The following is a 23,064-nucleotide window of genomic DNA, read 5'->3' as shown; positions in this document are numbered from 1 at the left end:
TTAAACTACACTATTTGATTAATTAGCCGTCACTCGGCCATGCAAGTTCACAATGACCTTGACCTTGACAATAATTACTGTACATAGCTCTGAATGGAGTTTGAACAAAAATTAGCACTGAGGAAATGTTGGTTTTGGCCTATAATTCATACTATACAGATTTGAATGTTCTTATTTACATGGTGTTTGACTTGCCATATACAACTGCTCTTAAATATGTTAATATATCTAGGCAGTCTGAACTTAGATTTTAATAGCAATTTATTTTTATATTAAAAATAACATGTGCCAATATTGGGATAATGTCTTTAACTTCTATAAACATAGTTAATGTTTCATGTGTGTACTTCTGATAGCTTAACTTTTTAAAGACCTTGATTTTTATTGTCCTTTTGGCATATTTATAGGGTGCTAAGTCATATTTTAGACACATTTGTAGTTTTAGGGGAAACATTTTTTTACTTTGAAGAATTTTTTTACCAAAGCCATAATTAAATTTTTTGTCACTATTGTGCCTTCTGTTCTCATTTATACATAACAATAAGCTTGTTAAACATATCTTTAGGTCTCCAGATCAAATCTTTTTTTTAAATAATCACTTAGTTTGCTCCCATGAAGTGTATTTTAAGTGTATACTAGATTTGGAACCAATTTTTCCAGATTTGATTATCTACCTTGGTGTAATTTGATGATTTATTTTATTGTTAATGCTGTATTATCCAATGTTAATAGCTAAATGATATGCTGGATTACAGATTGTAGGAATACATCCAATATACATATTGTATTGATCTGGATTAGAAAATAATGCAATAAAATAGATGTTCGGGTAATTATGTCGCTTAAAAACAGTTTTTTTTAGTAATGAATCAAAAATAAATATGCGAAAGCTGCATGATAATTCCAGATATTACAAATTTTTAAAACCTCCAACTACAGTAGGGTATACATAAAATATAGTCAGGAATATTGGTGGCTGCCAATGGTTTTGATGGTCCAATTTGAAAATCTGCATAGCTGATGGATTTGAAATTCCCGCACATGGTAACTTGAAGATGCCCACACTCAGCATACAGGATTTTCTTCCAACAGTGATGTGCAGGACATTAAGTCATTACTTCATACAGATGCAGTCATGTTGGTTTTCCCTTCCTCAGACATTGTATTTTTTTAATACTGATATTTCTTTGATGTGCCTATTGAGGTCTTCATAATCTAGGGGTCAGTCAAGTACATGTGTTTCAATGGAATAAGTTTAAGGAGTTGAGGTACTCTGAATAGCCATGCTGTCTCTACATATATAGCTGAGCACACACACACATCTGACAATAAATATCTTCAGGAGTATTATTTTAAAAAAATTTATTTGTTCAAATATGACATATTGCATTTGTACAAAACTGTACAAAATACATGTGTTTTGTGAGGTGTACATTAAATTAGGTTGCACTGTAGAAACAACAGTTTCAGTGAGGTTGTCAGTTTATGTCAGAAGACACCAGATCCTGGTTGTCATAAAAACACATGATTCACCACCTTTTGAAACATGTATGTTATCAGTATAGGTTGCACTATACCAATTAATTTCCGGCTGGGTCGAAGTTCGAGGTGTACCGAACTTTTGATAGAGAAGTTAACACCACAAGTCCTGTGATTGGTTATAAATGTGAGTGTGTTGGTTGTAAAAATAATTAGTTTCATCTGGGCTAAAAATGTATGCAATTTTATTTGATGTAGTACCACCGTGTCAAGTAGCCTTGTGCTTGGAACATGTATGGGGTACCTGTAAAAAAAAGTACTAAAATTTTGTGCGAAACTAGGGGTGTTGCAGAAACATCTGGTTATACCGAAAATGAGCCATGAAAGGTACCATTTTCTGCAGTTAATACTTTGAGGTAGGGGTTGTAGTACTGATATTTATGGGTCACAGTTTGGTTGATATATTGCATATAGTGTTTTTAAACACAAACGTTAACATGGTCGCCTATGGGATTTGAATTGGTATAGTCCAACCATAAGGACCATGCCAGAGTGAGTTTACCGACTTGGGTGGCATCTAACTTCCCTCTCAACAACCACTAACAACAAACCACTAATCCATGTTTTGGACAGACAGCCCAGATAGCCGAGGTGTATGCTTCGGAAGTGTGCTTGAACTTTAATTGGATATACATATAAATTTTGTTTTGTTTAACAACACCACTAGAGCACACTGATTTATTAATCATCAATTATTGGATGTCAAAATTTTGGTAATATTCCATGCAGGGATCTCTTATATATATTGCACCATCCCAGACAGGTGAGCAACTATCACGGCCTTTGACATACCAGTCATGGTGCACTGACTGGAATGAGAAATAGCCCAATGGGACAACCGACAGGGGATATCCATGTAAGCACAAAACTAAGTATTAAAGGGACACACCCTAGTTACGGCTAGTTGTTAACCATTACGGCGTTGTTTTTCGCTATTAAAGGGACACACCCTAGTTACGGCTAGTTGTTAACCATTACGGCGTTGTTTTTCGCTATTAAACCCATTTTTTCACAAATAAAATTGCACTTTACTTACCGTTTATTATTTAGAATATACATTTCCATTCACCTGAAGTGTTTTTTGGTAATCCTGGTAATCCTGGTTTTTGTAATACAACAAAATGCATTTTTCGTATTTCATAAAAACGCACGCCCATCTGAGAAAAAAACGTTGAACAGACAAGGTCTAATCTATTTTTAGAGGGGATATTTCCATTTCAATGTCACAGACGTTGGTATACCACGTGACCATTATCATTTTGGTTCGGTTTGTTTTCTCGTGCACGGTTCGCGCAATCAACATCCGATTTGTTTTTGTTCATTTGTGAGATTTTTCTTCACAGTTCGTGAACATTTTCAGTAACAATAAAGTTCAGACAAGTAAGTGTCTCAATACAAAACGTTACAAACCCTTAAAACCAATAATTTTGCTAAGTCTTACGATATCTGGAGAGGGGATACAACCAGGACAGAACAGTTGGAACATGTCCAGGAGAGGTGAAACGAACGCACCCCAAGTCTGTGAAATTTGTCGTGACGTAGGCATTGTTGTGCTTCGGGCGACATCTACCGGTGACATCAGAATACTAACTTTCAAAATTATTTCAAGCAATTGGGACATGGGGATTCCCATGGTATTTATCGATATAAAACCTGCTTTTTCACTCCATTTGATAAAAACGTGATCTAAGTGTGTTACAGGTTTGTAGATTAACCAAATTATAATTTATTTTCGCTGGATGGAACTAGGGTGTGCGGCTTTAATGAAAAGAGTTTTACCCACGTTCTGGGAAGGTTTATAAACACTGAGTTCTTTCTCACTAACTCCACAGCAGGCACACAAGTAGATGAAAACCAGCATTCCCCCTCCCTCTGCCAGCCCTTCTGAGTGCTTTTTCACCATTTGTGAGTCGACTTTTCAATTGGACTTTAATATTTTGAATCACCGTCTAAATTACTTATGGGTTTTTAAAAACAGTCTGATGTTCTTTTATTCAGTCATATATTCATTACCTAAATTTAAATTACTTTTAAAACCTTTTCAGCTGACGAATTAATGGGGTTTTTTAAAAACATTTTATCTAGCTAAATATTTCTTAAAATTGTCCATACATGTGTAGTTTGATTTTAACAGCCTTATAACGAGACTTCATAGAAAATTTATGTCAAAATAATATACAGTGGACTCTGTCTAAATCTGATTCACTTGGGACAAATAAAATATGCCGGTTTAGATAAGAGTTCATCCAGAGTTACAGTTCTTGCAATATATTGATCAGAAAATACCAACGTAAATAAAATGTCACATTATTAACCAAACGTTTGGATTATGTGTAAGGCATCTGTAAAAGCAATGTTTGTTTTAGTGATTGGTATAAACCTGAAAGATATTTGCATTTCTAAGAAATCAACCAAACTCAAGACAAACAAAATACAATTGGGTCGTCAGTGAGAAGCGGACATGGGACACAAGTTTAGTCCTGACTTTTGAAAGTTGTATATTAATATTTGATTGTAATAAAAATATGTGTTCAAACCAGAACGCATATAAAACAAAAAGCAGAATAAATAACATTAAACAGGTGTCTGAATTTATAGTTTTATTGTTTTAAACAGATCGGTATTATGCCATGCTGGTATGAACACATAAATAATAATCCAATTTATCTTGCTACTTACACCCGTTACAACAGGTGTCGATCATTGGTTATTAAGCCTTCAAAGAGGCATGATTATTTCATAACACTTTGGTTTCCTAATTACTTGGGAACTGCCGTCATTGTTTAAAAGGTGACCACTGACAGACAGTAGAGGTATGATTGCATGCTGGTGTAGACAGAGCTAATTACTACATAAACGGTTCTTTTGTTCTTGAATTTGCATCCGAAGTTTGGAATGGGCAGAGTTTTATTCCTAATAAATTAACAGTAGCTGGATGGGACTTTAAAACTGTACTGGTTTACACAGAATGCCGGTTTAGACGGAGTCCACTGTGTATATACATATATATATTTGGGGATTTTGTTGTTGTTTTGGGTTTTTTTTTAAATAGTCTGATCCTTTCCTTTCTTTTTTCACTTTGGTTGTCCATCTAAATTGATCCAAATTATATTAAAAAAAACTTTTTGACTAAGCAGTCTTTTGGTCTCTAATTACTTTCTCAAATGACTTTTATGAAACAAATTTTGGTTCAAATTCTGGCTGTCTGTAAACTCTCATCCCAAAATCAGAGACTAAGGCGGACATGCTTGAATCTTCAGTGATATAAGCACATAAATAAAGTTTCCAATAACTAACTAACTAACTAACCATTAGCTATAAATACTGTCCTGGTTGAGGTGTGTGTGTGTGTCCAGGACAGCATGCTTGAACCTTCAGTGATATAAGTACATAAAATAAAGTTTCCAATAACTCACTCACTAACTAACCATTAGCTATAAATACTGTCCTGGCCGAGGTGTGTGTGTAAGCTTGTTCTGAATATGCACATAAAACCCTATGATATGACATGACATGACAGGTGTGTGTGAGTGTATGTGTGTCCAGGACAGCATGCTTGAACCTTAATTAAGTAGATATTTATTATATATAAGCATAAATGAAAAATGAAAAAGAATTTATAAGTTGTAAACATAAATGTGAACTAAATATTACTGGTTGGTATGTATGTATATACAAAAGGTCCTTTTATACCTGAAGTATAAATGAGTTATTTTAGTGTGAAGTGTTTTGAATTATAAATGAGCTATTTTAGTGTAATTATGGATTATATTTGTTCCATACATTCTATCATATTGATTTTTAAATGATATGATGGAATGAGCATATATTAATTACTTCTCTTTTTTTTCTTCTTTTTTTTCCTACTTTTTTTTTCTGTAGTATGTGATGGGTGAATCTATTGCTGAAAAATTAATGACAATATGTTGGGTTTTTTTAAAAAGAAGTCTTTCATTAAAAAAAAATATTTGCTTGGTCATCAAGGGAAAATAATAGCTGTACATTCTTTGTTATAATACGCAGATGACAGCTAAAATCATGTAACAGGCCTCAGGTGAAATTGCTGATGTGCGAAATCCGACCCACTTCTAGATTTAATGTCATGATAATATACAGTCTGCTTTATAAGACATGACAACACAGATTATATATTTAAAAATTGAGCTTTAGAAGAAGTGACAACGTATTATATATTAAAGAATGTAGGTAATCCTTACTGAAAGAAAAAAATACAATACCCATATTTTACTGGTGAGTGGAAAAAAATACAATACCCATATTTTACTGGTGAGTGGAAAAAAATACAATACCCATATTTCACTGGTGAGTGGAAAAAAAGACACAGAAAAAAAAGGTCATAGAAAAAAGTCACAATTTCCATGGAAAAAACTGACATAGTTCGACCACAAAATATTTCAGTAATTATTAACTATGCCTGAGAACGGCCTTGTGTTGCTGTTATACAAGTGACACTATATCACTTGCACTGTCGTTATACTACATGTATCAAGTAATTTCAAACCAATGGCTTATTTAAATACTACAGAGGTCAACATGCATGTAATCATCAAAGAAAGATTTCAAAAAGCATATCAGAATTTTGTAGTATTTTTTTTTATAAGGAACAATTTCCTAAACTGGACTATATTAAGCTGCTACAAGTAATAACACGACAAATGGTGGCGTGTTGCCTTCATTAGTCCTAAGTCTGGTTTAGTCCACTGTATATATTTAAGAAATGAGTATTCATGTCAAGACACTGTGGTTAATTTATTGATATTACTATAATAATTATGCACATATATTTGGCATCATTATGACCTACTGTCATGTCAATTTTGTACTGATTTTAAACTTTGTATGTCATGTTATTCTTTTGACTGGTTTAATAGAAATCAATGTGCTCTAGTTGTGTGGTGTAGTAGGATCCCCTCCACAAATACACACCCAACAATACTCAAGGTAAAATCTTCTCCTTTTTAGTGTGTGGTGAGCACATTAAACACCCCTCCCCAATAATCAATTCAGTAACAGTCGGAAATATTTTAAAATAACATAACCCAACAACATTATCCAATACCAGTGGCAACAAAAAGGATTAAAATTAAAATATCCTCCATGAAATTATTTACATGAAAGCTACAGAATTAAAGGTCTATATATATATTTACCTCAAAGCTGGCCTGTTTTCTGCACATCTGTTGTAGTTTAAAATCAAAGTCTGTGTGAATTTAGCAGTGTAAGTTAATTTACACTCTATGGAGTTGTTGAGGAGAACAGAGAAGTCCTGAGACTCCTAGAGTAAACAGCTCACCGTGATTACATGATTACCCCAAGCTAATATGTGATGGCTGGCTGGCTCTGTGGCACACTCAGCAAGGCAACACACCAGACACTGACAGGGTGTAATAAAAAGATTACCACACTAGGGTAATACCACAGCAATACTGACCTCTGCTGAGAGAAAATGTTTGACATCTGACCCCTCGCCCAGCTGGTTGATGATGTCACTATGGTTACTGCCCCCACTACTGCCCCCTGATGACCTTGTCCGAAGGTCATGGTTTATTCCTGGTCCTGAAAGAGAGAAAGATGTCACGTTTAAGTTATGTTTTGTAAATATGACAGCAAAGTGTGAATGTGGTGAGTGTCATGAAGTAACCTCAAGACAACTGGAACACTAGAAATACCAGCAGAACTACATGTATATACAGGCAGTTTAAATATTATACTGATCAACATACATATAATGCCATAGTCATTTTTTAATTTTTAAATAGCAGGTTTTTGTGCCAGCATGTTATCCCTGAGGTTGGATTTTTGTTGGGGGGTTTTCCTCATATAACAATGATATAATTAATTTATATTCATTTCTATTAACCAACATGGGACATTGATGACTATCATTAAAAACAATTCTCAGAGATGTTGCTTTATGGAAGAACAGATGGATGGATGGGTGGATGGATGGATGGATGGATGGATGGATGGATGGATGGATGGATGGATGGATGGATGGATGGATGGATGGATGGATGGATGGATGGATGGATGGATGGATGGATGGATTGGTAGCAAATTGGGACATTGCTGATTTTCTGATGTTCCTATCATCAAGAAATTATCAGAGAACTTGCTTCATGAATATATGGATGGACAGACAATTGGATGAATACATGCAAAGATGAAGGCATGGATAAATTAACACACAATAGGTTAACACCAAAAGAAGGGGGGGAAAAAGAAAAAATATGAATGTTTGTTTAACCACAAGCAAGGGGTGAGCCAATTTGGTTACAATCAGATCTGAAGACTGGTGAAGGAATTAAAGGTCACCTGGTCATGAACTAGCCAGTACTGATTTTGTTTTCATCTCCAGATAATGGAGTAAACACATAGTGAATTCTGGGGTCAGATTGCAAAGTGATTGGGGGTCAGCACATTGTTAATCAAGGGCAATCTTTGTTAGACAAATGTCATTGTATAAATATCACTTCAAGCCCTGCTCGTTAGCAACCACACCACTAAATTAATCTTTTAAATACACACATGGATTTCTGTACAAAATTAAATTATTTTAGTTATTTATGTAAACATTTTGGAAAGAGTTCTGACTGTTCCTCCTGCCATCCCCCCTCCCATTAGTTATCGCTACCACTAACCCTAACCCTAACCCTGAATTGTATTTGGTGGGGGGAACGGGATGAACTCTTCCCAACATTTTTTTTAATACTACATGTATGTATTTTCAGAAATACTTATGAAGGTATTTCTGTCAAAAATTAAAATTAATTATTGTACACAAAAATTTATTTCTGTAAACAATTACAATGAAACCCTTATAAACTGGACACCCACAGAACCAAATATGAAGTCCAGTATTACAGAGTATCCTGTTTAGAGAGGTTCTGTTGTGAATTGATATTTAAAAAGAGACTGCCAAAAAAACATTCAGATTTGAGGGAATTTTGGCCCGGTTTCGAGGAAATTCTTGTCTGGTTTCGAGGGAATTCTGGTCCAGTTTCGGGGGAATCCTGGTCCTGGTTTTTTTAGGGAATTCTGGTCTGGTTTGGGGGAAATCCCCGTCTGGTTTCGAGGGAATTCTAGTCTTGTTTTGAGCAAATTCTGGTCTGGTTTTGGGGAAATTCTGGTCCTGTTTTGAGGGAATTCTGGTCCTGTTTTGAGGGAATTCTAGTCTGGTTTGGGGGGAAATTCTGGTCCTGTTTTGGGGAAATTCTGGTCCTGTTTGAGCGAATTCTGGTCTGGTTTTGGAGGTATTCACTGTAAAATCACAGGAAGGATGGACTATTTTATTTTATGATCAACACACTCAACATATTTTAATTGCAGTTATATGGTGTCAGACATGTAATTAAGAACCCCACACATAAGGAGAGAGGAACTCTGCTGCCACCAAGCTATGGGCCACTCTTTTTTATTAGCTATTTTGTCGTCTGGCCAAAGAATAACAAGTTCATCAATGTGGTCAACTTTTGACCACAGTTAGCCAATATTTAGCCAAAAGCAATTATTTTCTATAGGAATTGTAATGGACTTGTACTCAATATATCGTATTCATGAAAATCAAATTTACAAAGTCAAATACAGACAGAAAATGTAAAATGGCTTGGTATGGTCATCAATGTTTAGTTTTAACAAAACTATAGTGTGCAGAGTATACACAGAATAACCTGTATACAGTAAAGAAAAAATATGTGTTAAAATGAGCAAATGTCTTGAAAGACCAACTTAATATTCTCCTAAATCAAAACAGTATAAAATATAACCCAGTGTCCAATATTAGAATTTTTGGGCAGTATCCCAGTTGGATACTAACATTTCAAAATCTGGTATCCCACCTGAGAATTTAGTATCCCACTTAAATAAAATTCATAAATAACATTGTAACAAATTTGGACGACACTGTTACTTAACTTCACCAGTAAATGACGACTTTCATTGTTTCAGTGAAAAATAAAAACTCAGGATTAAAAAAACAACATTATATGGTATCCCGGTGGGATACTGGGTTATTGAAGTCTGGTATCCAAAATTTAATTCTGGTATCCCTGGGATATCGGGATACCGTTAATCTCGAACACTGTAACCTGTATTAAGAAGCCACCTGTCTTAAGATATCACTTTCATATAGTCAAACCTATTCATGCAGCCACCTCTATATAACAACCACCTGTCTTAAGATCTCACTTTCATAGTCAAAAATCTGTTCAAGGGGCCACCTCTATATAACAACCATTTGTCTTAAGATCTTACTTTTATATAGTCAAACCTATTCAAGCAGCCACCTCTATATAACAACCACTTGTCTTAAGATCTTACTTTCATATAGTCAAACCTATTCAAGCAGCCACCTCAATAAACAATCATCTCTTAATTAAGAGCTCAGTTATAAATACAAACCTGTTGAGACATCCTCATAAAAAAGCCAACCCATTAAAGTAAAAACGTGTTCAAACAGCCCCTTGTATTAAGGACCCCACCCCCTCTATAAAACAGACAATGAGAGCTTATTTTCTGATGCTGTATAACATACATTGTAGGCTTGGCTTTATGAAAACCATACATACTGGTATTGTTTACATGCCTGCAGCCATCACTGACTAACCCACATGTATATGGGTGTTAAACCAAATTACTACAGTACATGTAAAAGTGACATTACAATGGGTGAAAAGATATGAACAAAAAGACCAGCATGGATACTGAACATGTATTGTTAGTGGATATATATTAAGCACTCTGAAAGAATTGTTAACACCTGTGTATAAATTAATTCCAGAATTCTTTATGTTCCACAATCATGTATATGTCAGCCTTCACACGTCTACCATAGTTTGATACCCAACAGCCGATGTATTTGTCGTGCTGGGGTGTCATTGAACATTTATTCACTCATTCATTCATTCATTCATTCATTCATTCATTCATTCATTCATTCATTCATTCATTCATTCATTCATTCATTCATTCACATGTTTGGCCAGTAACTCCTACAGAATCTGATGGATAAAAGTTTTTTTGATGAGCATATTCATTATAATACACCTACAGAAATGTATGCTGTGAATGCTCTGATATGATTCAATCATTTATAAACCATTGCACCGACACCTGCAGATGCTAATAAACATTGTTTTCTTGCTGAGGTGTGAGGTATGTTAATATATTATCAATATATATGTTATTCATTAATTCATTTATCTGCTTGACAATTTTAGAATGTAGTCTTCGTGATAATGTTCTGAAAGCCTCTGGAAGCAGGTGATCATGCAAATACAGCAGGCAGAATAGAAAAGAAAGGAAACTTGTTAAACACCTCAACACATTTTAAACTACATTATATAGACTATAGTGTCTAATATACGGTCATTTCAGCACTCAGTGAGAGAGGAAACCCACTCATATAACAGAAGCTACATGCATATTACTACCAAAAAAGCAGCAATGAATGTTTTAAATGTACTTTCCTATAGTTTGGACAGTATCAGCTACAATCTTTGATGGACCAGTCATTGGCCACTACATATAGCTGGGACATGATAAACGTGAATGCATGAATGACAATATGTTGATCCTAAATATGTGACCCATTGCTCCCCAGGCGAGCACTCTAAACACTGAGATATATCCTGCCCCTGCAGGTGTAACATACCTTACAGAAAATAACTGTCACAGAAATCTCATAGATGAATAAAGTTTGTTTTGTTCAACGACACCATTAGAGTAAAGTTTGTTTTATTTAACGACGCCACTAGAACACATTGATTTTTAATCTTATCATCGGCTATTGGACGTCAAACATATGGTCATTCTGACACTGTTTTTTTAGAGGAAACCCGCTGTCGCCACATAGGCTACTCTTCTTTACGACAGGCAGCAAGGGATCTTTTATTTGCGCTTCCCACAACGACACCATTAGAGAACATTGATTAATTATTAATCATTGGCAATTGGATATCAAGCGTCTGGTCATTTTGACAAGTAATCTTTAGAGAAACCTTGCTATATATGTTCCCATTGGCAGTATGGGATCTTTTATAAAGTTTAAAGTTTGGTTTGTTTAACAACACCACTAGAGCACATTGATTTAGTAATTATCAGCTATTTGATACATGTCAAACATTTGGTAATTCAGACATATAGTCTTAGAGAGGAAACCCGCTACATTTTTACATTAGTAGCAAGGGATCTTTTATATGCAGACAGGATGGCACATACCATGGTATTTGATGTACCAGTCATGATGCACTGGTTGGAACAAGAAATAGCCCAATGGGCCTACCGACAGAATGGATCCTATATTCTATAGACCAACCTCGCATCAAGTGAACACTTTCCACTGGGCTACATCCTGCCCCAGGATCTTTTATATGCACCATCCTACAGACAGAACAGCACACATCATGGCCTTTGATTATGCACTTCCCCACAGACAGAACAGCACACATCATGGCCTTTGATTATGCACTTCCCCACAGACAGAACAGCACACATCATGGCCTTTGATTATGCACTTCCCCACAGACAGAACAGCACACATCATGGCCTTTGATTATGCACTTCCCCACAGACAGAACAGCACACATAATGGCCTTTGATATGTCAGTTTTGAGGCACAAATGTGTTAAAAAATGTTGGTTTGTAGCCATTAAATGATTTTGTCAATGATGATTCTGTTTGTCTTGTAGGCTTATACCCAGTACAGTAACTTTAACCTGGCATAATTAATTAAAATACAATGCTGTATCACACAGTATGAAAAGGGAAAACTAAAGTGTTTTAAGACAAGGCCTGCAAGATGAAAAGGAAGGAAGGAAATGGTTTATTTAACAACGCACTCAACACATTTTATTTACAGTTATATGGCACTGAACATATGATTAAGGACCACACAGATATAGCAGTAAGGGATCTTTTATATACACCATCCCATAGACAGGATAGCACATACCACAGTGTTTTTATGTACCAGTCGTGGTGCACTGCCTGGAGCGAGAAATAGCCCAATGGGCCTACTGACGGGGATCAATCCCAAACTGACCGCGCATAGCGAGTGCTTTACCACTGGGCTACATCTCGCCCGGCAAGATGATAATGCATGTCAAATAATCACTGACACTGACTGATGACTTCTTGAGAACAGTATCATGATGAATGAACTGCTCCACAGCTCCATCATTCAGTCAAGTGAAGAGCACACTTGAGCATTAGATCATGTTGACAGAACTTCAGAATTCGCATATTATATTATACTATTGTGATGGTGTTAAGTATATTCATATTACATTACAATATTGTGATGGTGTTAAGTATATTCATATTACATTACAATAAGTATATTCATATTACATTACAATATTGTGACGGTGTTAAGTATATTCATATTACATTACAATATTGTGACGGTGTTAAGTATATTCATATTACATTACAATATTGTGACGGTGTTTAGTATATTCATATTACATTACAATATTGTGACGGTGTTAAGTATATTCATATTACATTACAATATTGTGACGGTGTTAAGTATATTCATATTACATTACAATATTGTGACGGTGTTAAGTATATTCATATTACATTACAATATTGTGACGGTGTTAAGTATATTCATATTACATTACAATATTGTAATGGTGTTAAGTATATTCATATTACATTACAATGTGATATGTACTTGGGTAATATATATTCATATTACACTGACATGTGATGTTATTAGGTATACATGTATTATATTGCAATGGAATATTTCAAGGGGTATATATATTCATATTACATTGCAATGTAGTATTATTTACATTCATTACATTGTGATATTTTTTGGTATAACTACATTACATTACAAAGTATTTTCATTTTTATCAAATGATATGCCTAAAGGGAAAATTACCATTTTAATACGTAAAAAGATTTAATTATTTGGAAAATGTCATCAGTTCATTAAAATGTATAACTGAATGGTTATAAAGTATAGATTATAGAGTTTATATATGACTCCACAGTGTGAAGTGTCAGTGACTTATATACTTGTTTAATATTGATAATATTCACCTGATAATGCTGTTCTAAAAATTTGCTTCATGCAGCATTGAAAGTGTAAAAGCTACGTAAAATAGAAAGAAAGAAAAAAAGAAATGTTTTATTTAAAGCGGCTATGTCTGGAATATTTTTATTATTTAAGCATTTAGAACAGAAAATCCCATTACGTTTGGTGCATATAAGACGCCGCACTCCGAATTGGTTTCACTACACTGGCTTTTCCAAGTTAAAAATAAACCCACTATTTTGAAAATGGGACACTTTTGCCGGGCTCCCTCTGGGCTAAAAATAGTACGGTTCGGCTATTGTTGCATTACAAAAACCGAGCGGATTCTAGCAGCCAATTCCTAGCAGCCAATTCCTAGCAGCCAATTACGCTAGCAGCCAATTTCAGCAGACCCTCATGGCGACGATCTAAACACCGGACTCGTACGCCTTTCGATTGTTACTGTATTTCACACACTTTTATACACACTGTTATGCTAATTTTTAATTATTCACTTCAACTTAAGAATTTTAGAGTTTTAAAGAGTATCTTTATATAATAACAACACAAAAACAAAATAACAACCAAGACTCATTTTCACAGTCTTATTGTTACTAATATCCGTATAAATACAACTTAACCGTTTTATTAAGCACTTTTATATCTGAACTAGTATCGTATAGCCCACACCACAACACACATTAGAACGTCGCCATGCGTGTCTGCTGAAATTGGCTGCTAGCGTAATTGGCTGCTAGGAAGTGGCTGCTAGAATGTGCTCGGTATTACAAAATGGCGAGAATTGTTCTAACTGGCTAGTAAGCATTTGACGATATGCGTTAATGACGACAACTTGCGAGTGAATTAAAAGTGCAGTTATGCTTGTATTTGAACTTAGAACTTGACTGTATACGATTGAAACCAGACATTGCAGCTTTAATGATGCACTCAACACATTTTATTTACAGTTATATGGTGTCAGACATATGGTTACGGACCACACAGATTTTGAGAGGAAACCCGCTGTCGCCACTACATGAGCTACTCTTTCCGATTAGCAGCAAGGGATCTTTTAATTGCGCTTCCCACAGGCAGGATAGCACAAACCATGGCCTTTGTTGAACCAGTTATGGATCACTGGTCAGTGCAAGTGGTTTACACCTACCCATTGAGCCTTGATGAGCACTCACTCAGGGTTTGGAATCGGTATCTGGATTAAAAATCCCATGCCTCAACTGGGACCCGAAACCCAGTACCTACCAGCCTGTAGACCGATGGCCTAACCACGACACCACCGAGGCGGGTCTACTACCCGGTACGTAAAATAGATTAATATCAGCTTCTTTTTTTTTTTTGCCAAAGCATATACTATTGTGAGAAGATACTAGTGTTATCATAATAGCCATTTAAAACACAAATGCCAAGTGTATTTTATCACAACCAATCTTTTTTTTGACTCAGCATTTGTTTCTGCCAAGACAATTGTACCATTTGTTCTCAGTTGTATAAATCTTAAATACATTATATGAAACTGGCCTAGCACTGACTCCACACTGCCTATAAATCATGACATTACAGCAAGAAATATTAGGAAATCTTGCAGGGTCACACTAAATCTCAATATTTCAAATGACATCAATATTTTAAAATCACTATATTTTATATGTAATATGTCAATTTGTATCACAAATATCAGCTGATATGAATATAATTTTGATATTTAATTATAACAAATTACACAGTATGTGATTTATAAAGTCTTCAATTTTATGAGAAATATTTCATGATTTGCACTTCATATCCACATTTTACAAAAAGTTACAAAATTTTGTTCTGCATATTTCAACAATTTTCATGGATATTGATTTTGAGACCTAATAAACTAACGATTTACTGATAAGCAAAATGAATTTGTTTTCGATACGTACATGCTATATGATGTAACAGGATATATAGTATTATAACAGGATATATAGTATTTTAGGTTTAATTAAAAACTCCATGGTGAACAATAAAATGCACTCCTGAAATGTTGTAGGAAAGCAGTTGCTCTCAGTATGTAAATTTAAAACAAAATCTGTGATGAGTTGTTAAGATTTACCCAATATCTAAAATGTATTATCAGCATGTGACAGCCCCAGCAGTGTTTTGCCTGTGTGGAAATCATTTTGCATGAGCACACATGAGTGAGAATGAATGAATGTTTTACGACACCCCAGCACAAAATACACATCTGTTATTGGGTGCCAAACAAAGGTAAGTGGTGCAGATCCTAGTTTCAGCCCATACAAATGGACACCAAGTTTGGTTAAGTTACAAACCTCTAACACATTTGGATAACGTTACAAGAGAGTGAAACAAGAGTCTATGACGATGAAATGGTGAAATATCGTTAAAAATAAAACTCGACTCCATAACTGTGATTTCTCGGACACACATGTGTTTTTAAAAATATGAAACATGCATTTTGTGGTATTAGAAACACCAGGATGACCAGAAACACTTTGGTTGTACGGAAATGGTTTTCTAAACAATAAAATATAAGTAATGTTTCATTTCAATGATCATAAATGGCTCTAATAGTGAAAAATATGCCTTAGTGTTAAAATAACTTGGGTCTGCCTTTAAGAACGAAGATATGTTGGAAACCAGTCTAATTTGTTCACGAGTGTTCAATGTCTTGAAGAGAGAACTGATACCACATGATATATGTAACAATAATAAATACTGAACTAGATGCACTGTGCCTAAGTACATGCCAACAAATACAATTAGATGTTGAAAAAGACTAACACAAGTAGTAATATGCAGTGTAAATAGTATAAAATAAGTCAAGTTTTTCACACCATTTCTGTATTCACATGCTATTGATACAGGAGAACAGAAATGACATGACTGCAGTGTAGGTAAACGTGTTAAACATTTGCCCATGATAAACACTTTACAAGGTGGTACATTATCACCTACACAAATGTCTTTTAACACATATATACCTTTACAGCAATAAACCATCAGTAGGAATGGAGTCACATGCATGTCTGTATGACAAAATCTCTATGTATTATTTAATCAGTGGCTAGTTAGCAATAAAAAAAGGTTTTGCGAAATGATGCCCTATTACATTTTAAACTACATCTACTAGGAGATAAAAAATTATTTAATTGTGTAATGGCACACGTTGCTGCACAGTTTACACCACGGCTGTTTGGTGTGTGTATAACACATGTATTTTGACATTTGAAAGTCAGAGAGAGGAAACTGACTGTCAGCTACAGAGGCTACTCCTAATGAAAAGCAGCAAGGAATGTTTTACATTGTATGTGTTCATTTCCATATGCAGGACAGTGCATACCATGGACTTTGATGAACCAGTCGTGGGGCACTGATTGGGATGGGAAGAAAGCCTATACGGCCATTGAGGATGATCCTACCTTCATCATGTGAATGTTAAGTAATTAACATGTTATTAATATGATGTAGATCGCCTGCCCACAGACGTTCCTAAATGTCGGCACCTTTAATTGTTGGCAAAATATGCATGTCTTTGTTTACCTTCCAGTGACTGATATCGTAAATGATCATGCATCGATTACTTCCTCTGCACAATGCGTAACATGTCTCCACTTCAGACAGACACTACCATTGCAAAGAACTATAAGCAGGGCACCACATATATAATGAGAGGAAACCTGCAGAAGTCCACAATGGGTTACTCTTTTCTATTAGCAGCAAGGAATCTCTTACATTATATGCACCATCCCACAGACAGGACAGTACATACCAATATTTTGTTACATAAGTTGTGGAGCACTGACTGAAATGAGAAATAACCCAATGGCCGGCTGCGCCCATCAACAGGGATCAATCCTATAATATGACCATGCATAAGGCGAGCATTTACCACTGGGCTATATGTCCCATCCCCAGGAGAAAGTCAGCCACCACTGGTGCGCTCCTGTAACTTTATGTTATATTCCAGACTTGTTTCTTTATGAGAGAATTACGTACATGGCAACTATTTTGAGAACGTTCAAAAAGAGCACCACCACCATGATGTACCTGTGTGTTACATGTACCAGATCTGCCAGGCTTTCATCCGATCCATCATAGAGTGATTAAATTAATACAGCAAATTATCAATAGCGGCCAGCAGCGAGCAATCCAAGTACCTGATTACACCACATGCCTCCAAGTCTGGTAATAAACGTATCACGCAATAACCAAATTAATTCATGTCTGCCAGACCAGTATAGTTACATATTACACAATGGGGTCTGCATCATAACAACCAGGTTTAACACTTTTATTACTGGTGGTTAATGGTGTATTTGTGTGAAGAATGGATTATCAGGGAAATTAGGGAAGCTATAGCTAAAGAAGTCAATGAAAAAAATACTTTTGATTCTTGTCAATGTTTATGTCTATTTCTGCACACCCACATTGTCACATTTTTATTCCTTTTTCTATGAGGAAAAAAAATCCATGTCATATGTATATGAGGTGGGTATCATTTTTATTCACTATCTGAATGATATTTGGCTTTCTGATCCATGTATATATATATATGTATGTTAGGCAAATGTTTATGGGACAGTATATATATAGAGGATACTCCCCGAGTGTCTTGTGATATCATAATTTATCAGCACGAGTTGATAAAAGTATAAATCCTCGGCTTGGTATTCTTTTTATCATCCATTATCATTCTTTTCATTTGCGACAGTTGTAAACAATTGTAATGTGGGTTGAATGTCAGTGGTAGACTCGTTAACAAGCAGAACGGCACTGGCATGACGTCACTAATGGTAGGTTTAGCGCTGAAACAAACACAGTGACATAACAAAACATTGTCTTGTGATTAAAATTTGACCAATCAAGATTATAAGAAGCAATATCTGCTGCGGAGATATCACAAATTATAGTGCCAGCAATATCTCCTACAAAAGCCTTTAATAGATGATAAAATATGAAAACAAACAAGTTGCACCAACTGCATCCTTTTTTAAATCCGTATGATGCACATCCGTACAATTAGGTCTCAGTCCTATTACAGTGCAGTTTATCAACCCTCTGGACAAGCACATGCTAAATCAAAACAATTTCTAGTACGATTGATCACTGGAATAATACAATTAGCTAACAATTATTAAAAAAAGGCTAAATCAGTAGATGTTAAAAAACACATAGCTGATGTATCAAGGCTGACTGTATACACCATAAAGACATAAAAACACAAATATTTTTCCGGCTTCAAAGTAATTACAGTATACATCTAAAGAAATGTATTAATACATGTTTAAATTGTTAACAGTTACAATTTAAGCATAAAATGCTACAAAACTGGTGGAGAGCTGTGTATGGTGTGGGTAATTTTTGGAACACCTACATGTACTCGGATATAATTAAACTCTTCCTTTGCCAAACAGTTATTTTCAAGACAAGGAAAGTTTGTTTTGTTTAACAACACCATTAGAGAGCATTGATATATTAATTAATCATCTTGATCATCAGTTACAGGATGTCAAATATTTGGTAATTCTTTGTCTTAGAGAAAACCCAGTACATTTTTCCATTAGCAGCAAAGGATCTTTTATATGCATTTTCCATTGACAGGATAGAATATATATATATATACACCAGTCATGGAGCGTTGGCTGGTATGGGGAAAATAAATATATATATATATACCAGTCATGGAGCGTTGGCTGGTATGGGGGGAAATAAATATATATATATATATATACCAGTCATGGAGCGTTGGCTGGTATGGGGGGAAATAAATATATATATATATACCAGTCATGGAGCGTTGGCTGGTATGGGGAAAATAAATATATATATATATACCAGTCATGGAGCGTTGGCTGGTATGGGGGAAAATAAATATATATATATATATACACCAGTCATGGAGCGTTGGCTGGTATGGGGGAAAATAAATATATATATATATACCAGTCATGGAGCGTTGGCTGGTATGGGGGAAAATAAATATATATATATATATATATACACCAGTCATGGAGCGTTGGCTGGTATGGGGGAAAATAAATATATATATATATATATATATACACCAGTCATGGAGCGTTGGCTGGTATGGGGGAAAATAAATATATATATATATATACACCAGTCATGGAGCGTTGGCTGGTATGGGGGAAAATAAATATATATATATATATACACCAGTCATGGAGCGTTGGCTGGTATGGGGGAAAATAAATATATATATATATATACACCAGTCATGGAGCGTTGGCTGGTATGGGGGAAAATAAATATATATATATATATATACACCAGTCATGGAGCGTTGGCTGGTATGGGGGGAAATAAATATATATATATATATACCAGTCATGGAGCGTTGGCTGGTATGGGGGGAAATATATATATATATATATATACCAGTCATGGAGCGTTGGCTGGTATGGGGGGAAATATATATATATATATATATACCAGTCATGGAGCGTTGGCTGGTATGGGGGGAAATAAATATATATATATATATACCAGTCATGGAGCGTTGGCTGGTATGGTGGGAAATAAATATATATATATATACCATCACCTTTGATATACCAGTCATGGAGCGTTGGCTGGTATGGGGGGAAATATATATATATATATATATACCATGTCCATCATGGAGCGTTGGCTGGTATGGGGGGAAATAATATATATATATATATATATACCAGTCATGGAGCGTTGGCTGGTATGGGGGGAAATATATATATATATATATATATATATGGAGCCAGTCATGGAGCGTTGGCTGGTATGGGGGGAAATAAATATATATATATATATACCAGTCATGGAGCGTTGGCTGGTATGGGGGGAAATATATATATATATATATATACCAGTCATGGAGCGTTGGCTGGTATGGGGGGAAATAAATATATATATATATATATACCAGTCATGGAGCGTTGGCTGGTATGGGGGGAAATAAATATATATATATATACCAGTCATGGAGCGTTGGCTGGTATGGGGGGAAATAAATATATATATATATACCAGTCATGGAGCGTTGGCTGGTATGGGGGGAAATAAATATATATATATATACCAGTCATGGAGCGTTGGCTGGTATGGGGGGAAATAATATATATATATATATATATACCAGTCATGGAGCGTTGGCTGGTATGGGGGGAAATATATATATATATATATACCAGTCATGGAGCGTTGGCTGGTATGGGGGGAAATAAATATATATATATATATACCAGTCATGGAGCGTTGGCTGGTATGGGGGGAAATATATATATATATATATATACCAGTCATGGAGCGTTGGCTGGTATGGGGGGAAATAATATATATATATATATATACCAGTCATGGAGCGTTGGCTGGTATGGGGGGAAATAAATATATATATATATACCAGTCATGGAGCGTTGGCTGGTATGGGGGGAAATAAATATATATATATATACCAGTCATGGAGCGTTGGCTGGTATGGGGGGAAATAAATATATATATATATACCAGTCATGGAGCGTTGGCTGGTATGGGGGGAAATAATATATATATATATATATACCAGTCATGGAGCGTTGGCTGGTATGGGGGGAAATAAATATATATATATATACCAGTCATGGAGCGTTGGCTGGTATGGGGGGAAATAAATATATATATATATACCAGTCATGGAGCGTTGGCTGGTATGGGGGGAAATAAATATATATATATATACCAGTCATGGAGCGTTGGCTGGTATGGGGGGAAATAAATATATATATATATACCAGTCATGGAGCGTTGGCTGGTATGGGGGGAAATAAATATATATATATATACCAGTCATGGAGCGTTGGCTGGTATGGGGGGAAATAAATATATATATATATATACCAGTCATGGAGCGTTGGCTGGTATGGGGGGAAATAAATATATATATATATATACCAGTCATGGAGCGTTGGCTGGTATGGGGGGAAATAAATATATATATATATACCAGTCATGGAGCGTTGGCTGGTATGGGGGGAAATAAATATATATATATATACACCAGTCATGGAGCGTTGGCTGGTATGGGGGGAAATAAATATATATATATACACCAGTCATGGAGCGTTGGCTGGTATGGGGGAAAATAAATATATATATATACCATCACCTTTGATATACCATTCATGGAGCATTGGCTGGTATGGGGGAAAATAAATATATATATACCATCACCTTTGATATACCAGTCATGGAGCGTTGGCTGGTATGGGGGAAAATAAATATATATATACCATCACCTTTGATATACCAGTCATGGAGCGTTGGCTGGTATGGGGGAAAATAAATATATATATATACCATCACCTTTGATATACCAGTCATGGAGCGTTGGCTGGTATGGGGGATAGATATACCAGTCATGGAGCGTTGGCTGGTATGGGGGATAGATGTACCAGTCATGGAGCGTTGGCTGGTATGGGGGATAGATATACCAGTCATGGAGCGTTGGCTGGTATGGGGGATAGATATACCAGTCATGGAGCGTTGGCTGGTATGGGGGATAGATATACCAGTCATGGAGCGTTGGCTGGTATGGGGGATAGATATACCAGTCATGGAGCGTTGGCTGGTATGGGGGATAGATATACCAGTCATGGAGCGTTGGCTGGTATGGGGGATAGATGTACCAGTCATGGAGCGTTGGCTGGTATGGGGGATAGATGTACCAGTCATGGAGCGTTGGCTGGTATGGGGGATAGATGTACCAGTCATGGAGCGTTGGCTGGTATGGGGGAAAATAAAAATCAGAGAATGCATCCACCGAGGGGGGAGCGGGATGTAGCCCAGTGGTAAAGCGTTCGGTTGATGCGCGGTCAGTTTCGGATCAATCTCCGTCGATGGCCCCATTGGGCTACTTCTCATTCCAACCAGTGCACAACAACTAGTGTAACAAAGGCCGTGTTATGTACTATCCTGTCTGTGGGATGGTGCATATAAACGATCCCTTGCTGCTAATCGAAAAGAGTAGCCCATGAAGTGGCAACAGTGGGTTTCCTCTCTCTATATATATATCTGTGTGGTCCTTAACCATGTCTGATGCCACATAACCGTAAATAAAATGTGTGGAGTGCATCGTTAAATAAAACATTTCCTTCCTTCCTTCCACTGAGGGGATTCAATCCTTCAACACAAGCACCTACGGCAAGCGACATACTGACTAAGGTCCAAGACAGATAAAGCTCTGTGCACACACACACTAGTTAAATGTAGAATTATCCTGTTGTTAATCTCAATTTCCCCAGGGGCCCTGGAATGAGAAAATGTGTTCTGAACCCCAAATGGGTGTAACAACCAAGTGTTAAAGTTACTCTGTGTGTAGTTAATAGAATGTAAGTGAATTATTCTGTAGACAGCTCCAGTCATCTCCAGTTCACAGGCTCAACTTGATCCCAACACAAACAGCAGCACCACCAGACCATAAAGAAAAG

The 23,064-nt window shown here is 35.8% G+C and overlaps 1 protein-coding gene across 5 annotated transcripts in view; it reads right to left on the bottom strand.

The window, feature by feature from the left end:
- The window catches only part of LOC121372630 (protein still life, isoforms C/SIF type 2-like), a 116,700-nt gene that overhangs the window by 65,938 nt on the left and 27,698 nt on the right, over window positions 1–23,064 (bottom strand). For all 5 annotated transcript variants that reach the window (XM_041499059.1, XM_041499062.1, XM_041499063.1 and 2 more), the window contains exon 2: window positions 6,992–7,116. In XM_041499059.1, the coding sequence (XP_041354993.1) occupies window positions 6,992–7,116 (125 nt within the window). The remainder of the gene's footprint in view (window positions 1–6,991; window positions 7,117–23,064) is intronic.

The sequence above is a fragment of the Gigantopelta aegis genome, chromosome 4 (genome assembly GCF_016097555.1).
Source record: "Gigantopelta aegis isolate Gae_Host chromosome 4, Gae_host_genome, whole genome shotgun sequence".
NCBI classification, from domain to species: Eukaryota; Metazoa; Mollusca; class Gastropoda; order Neomphalida; family Peltospiridae; genus Gigantopelta; species Gigantopelta aegis.
Note: the sequence above shows the minus strand (reverse complement) of the source record. Positions and strands in the feature narration are given on the sequence as shown.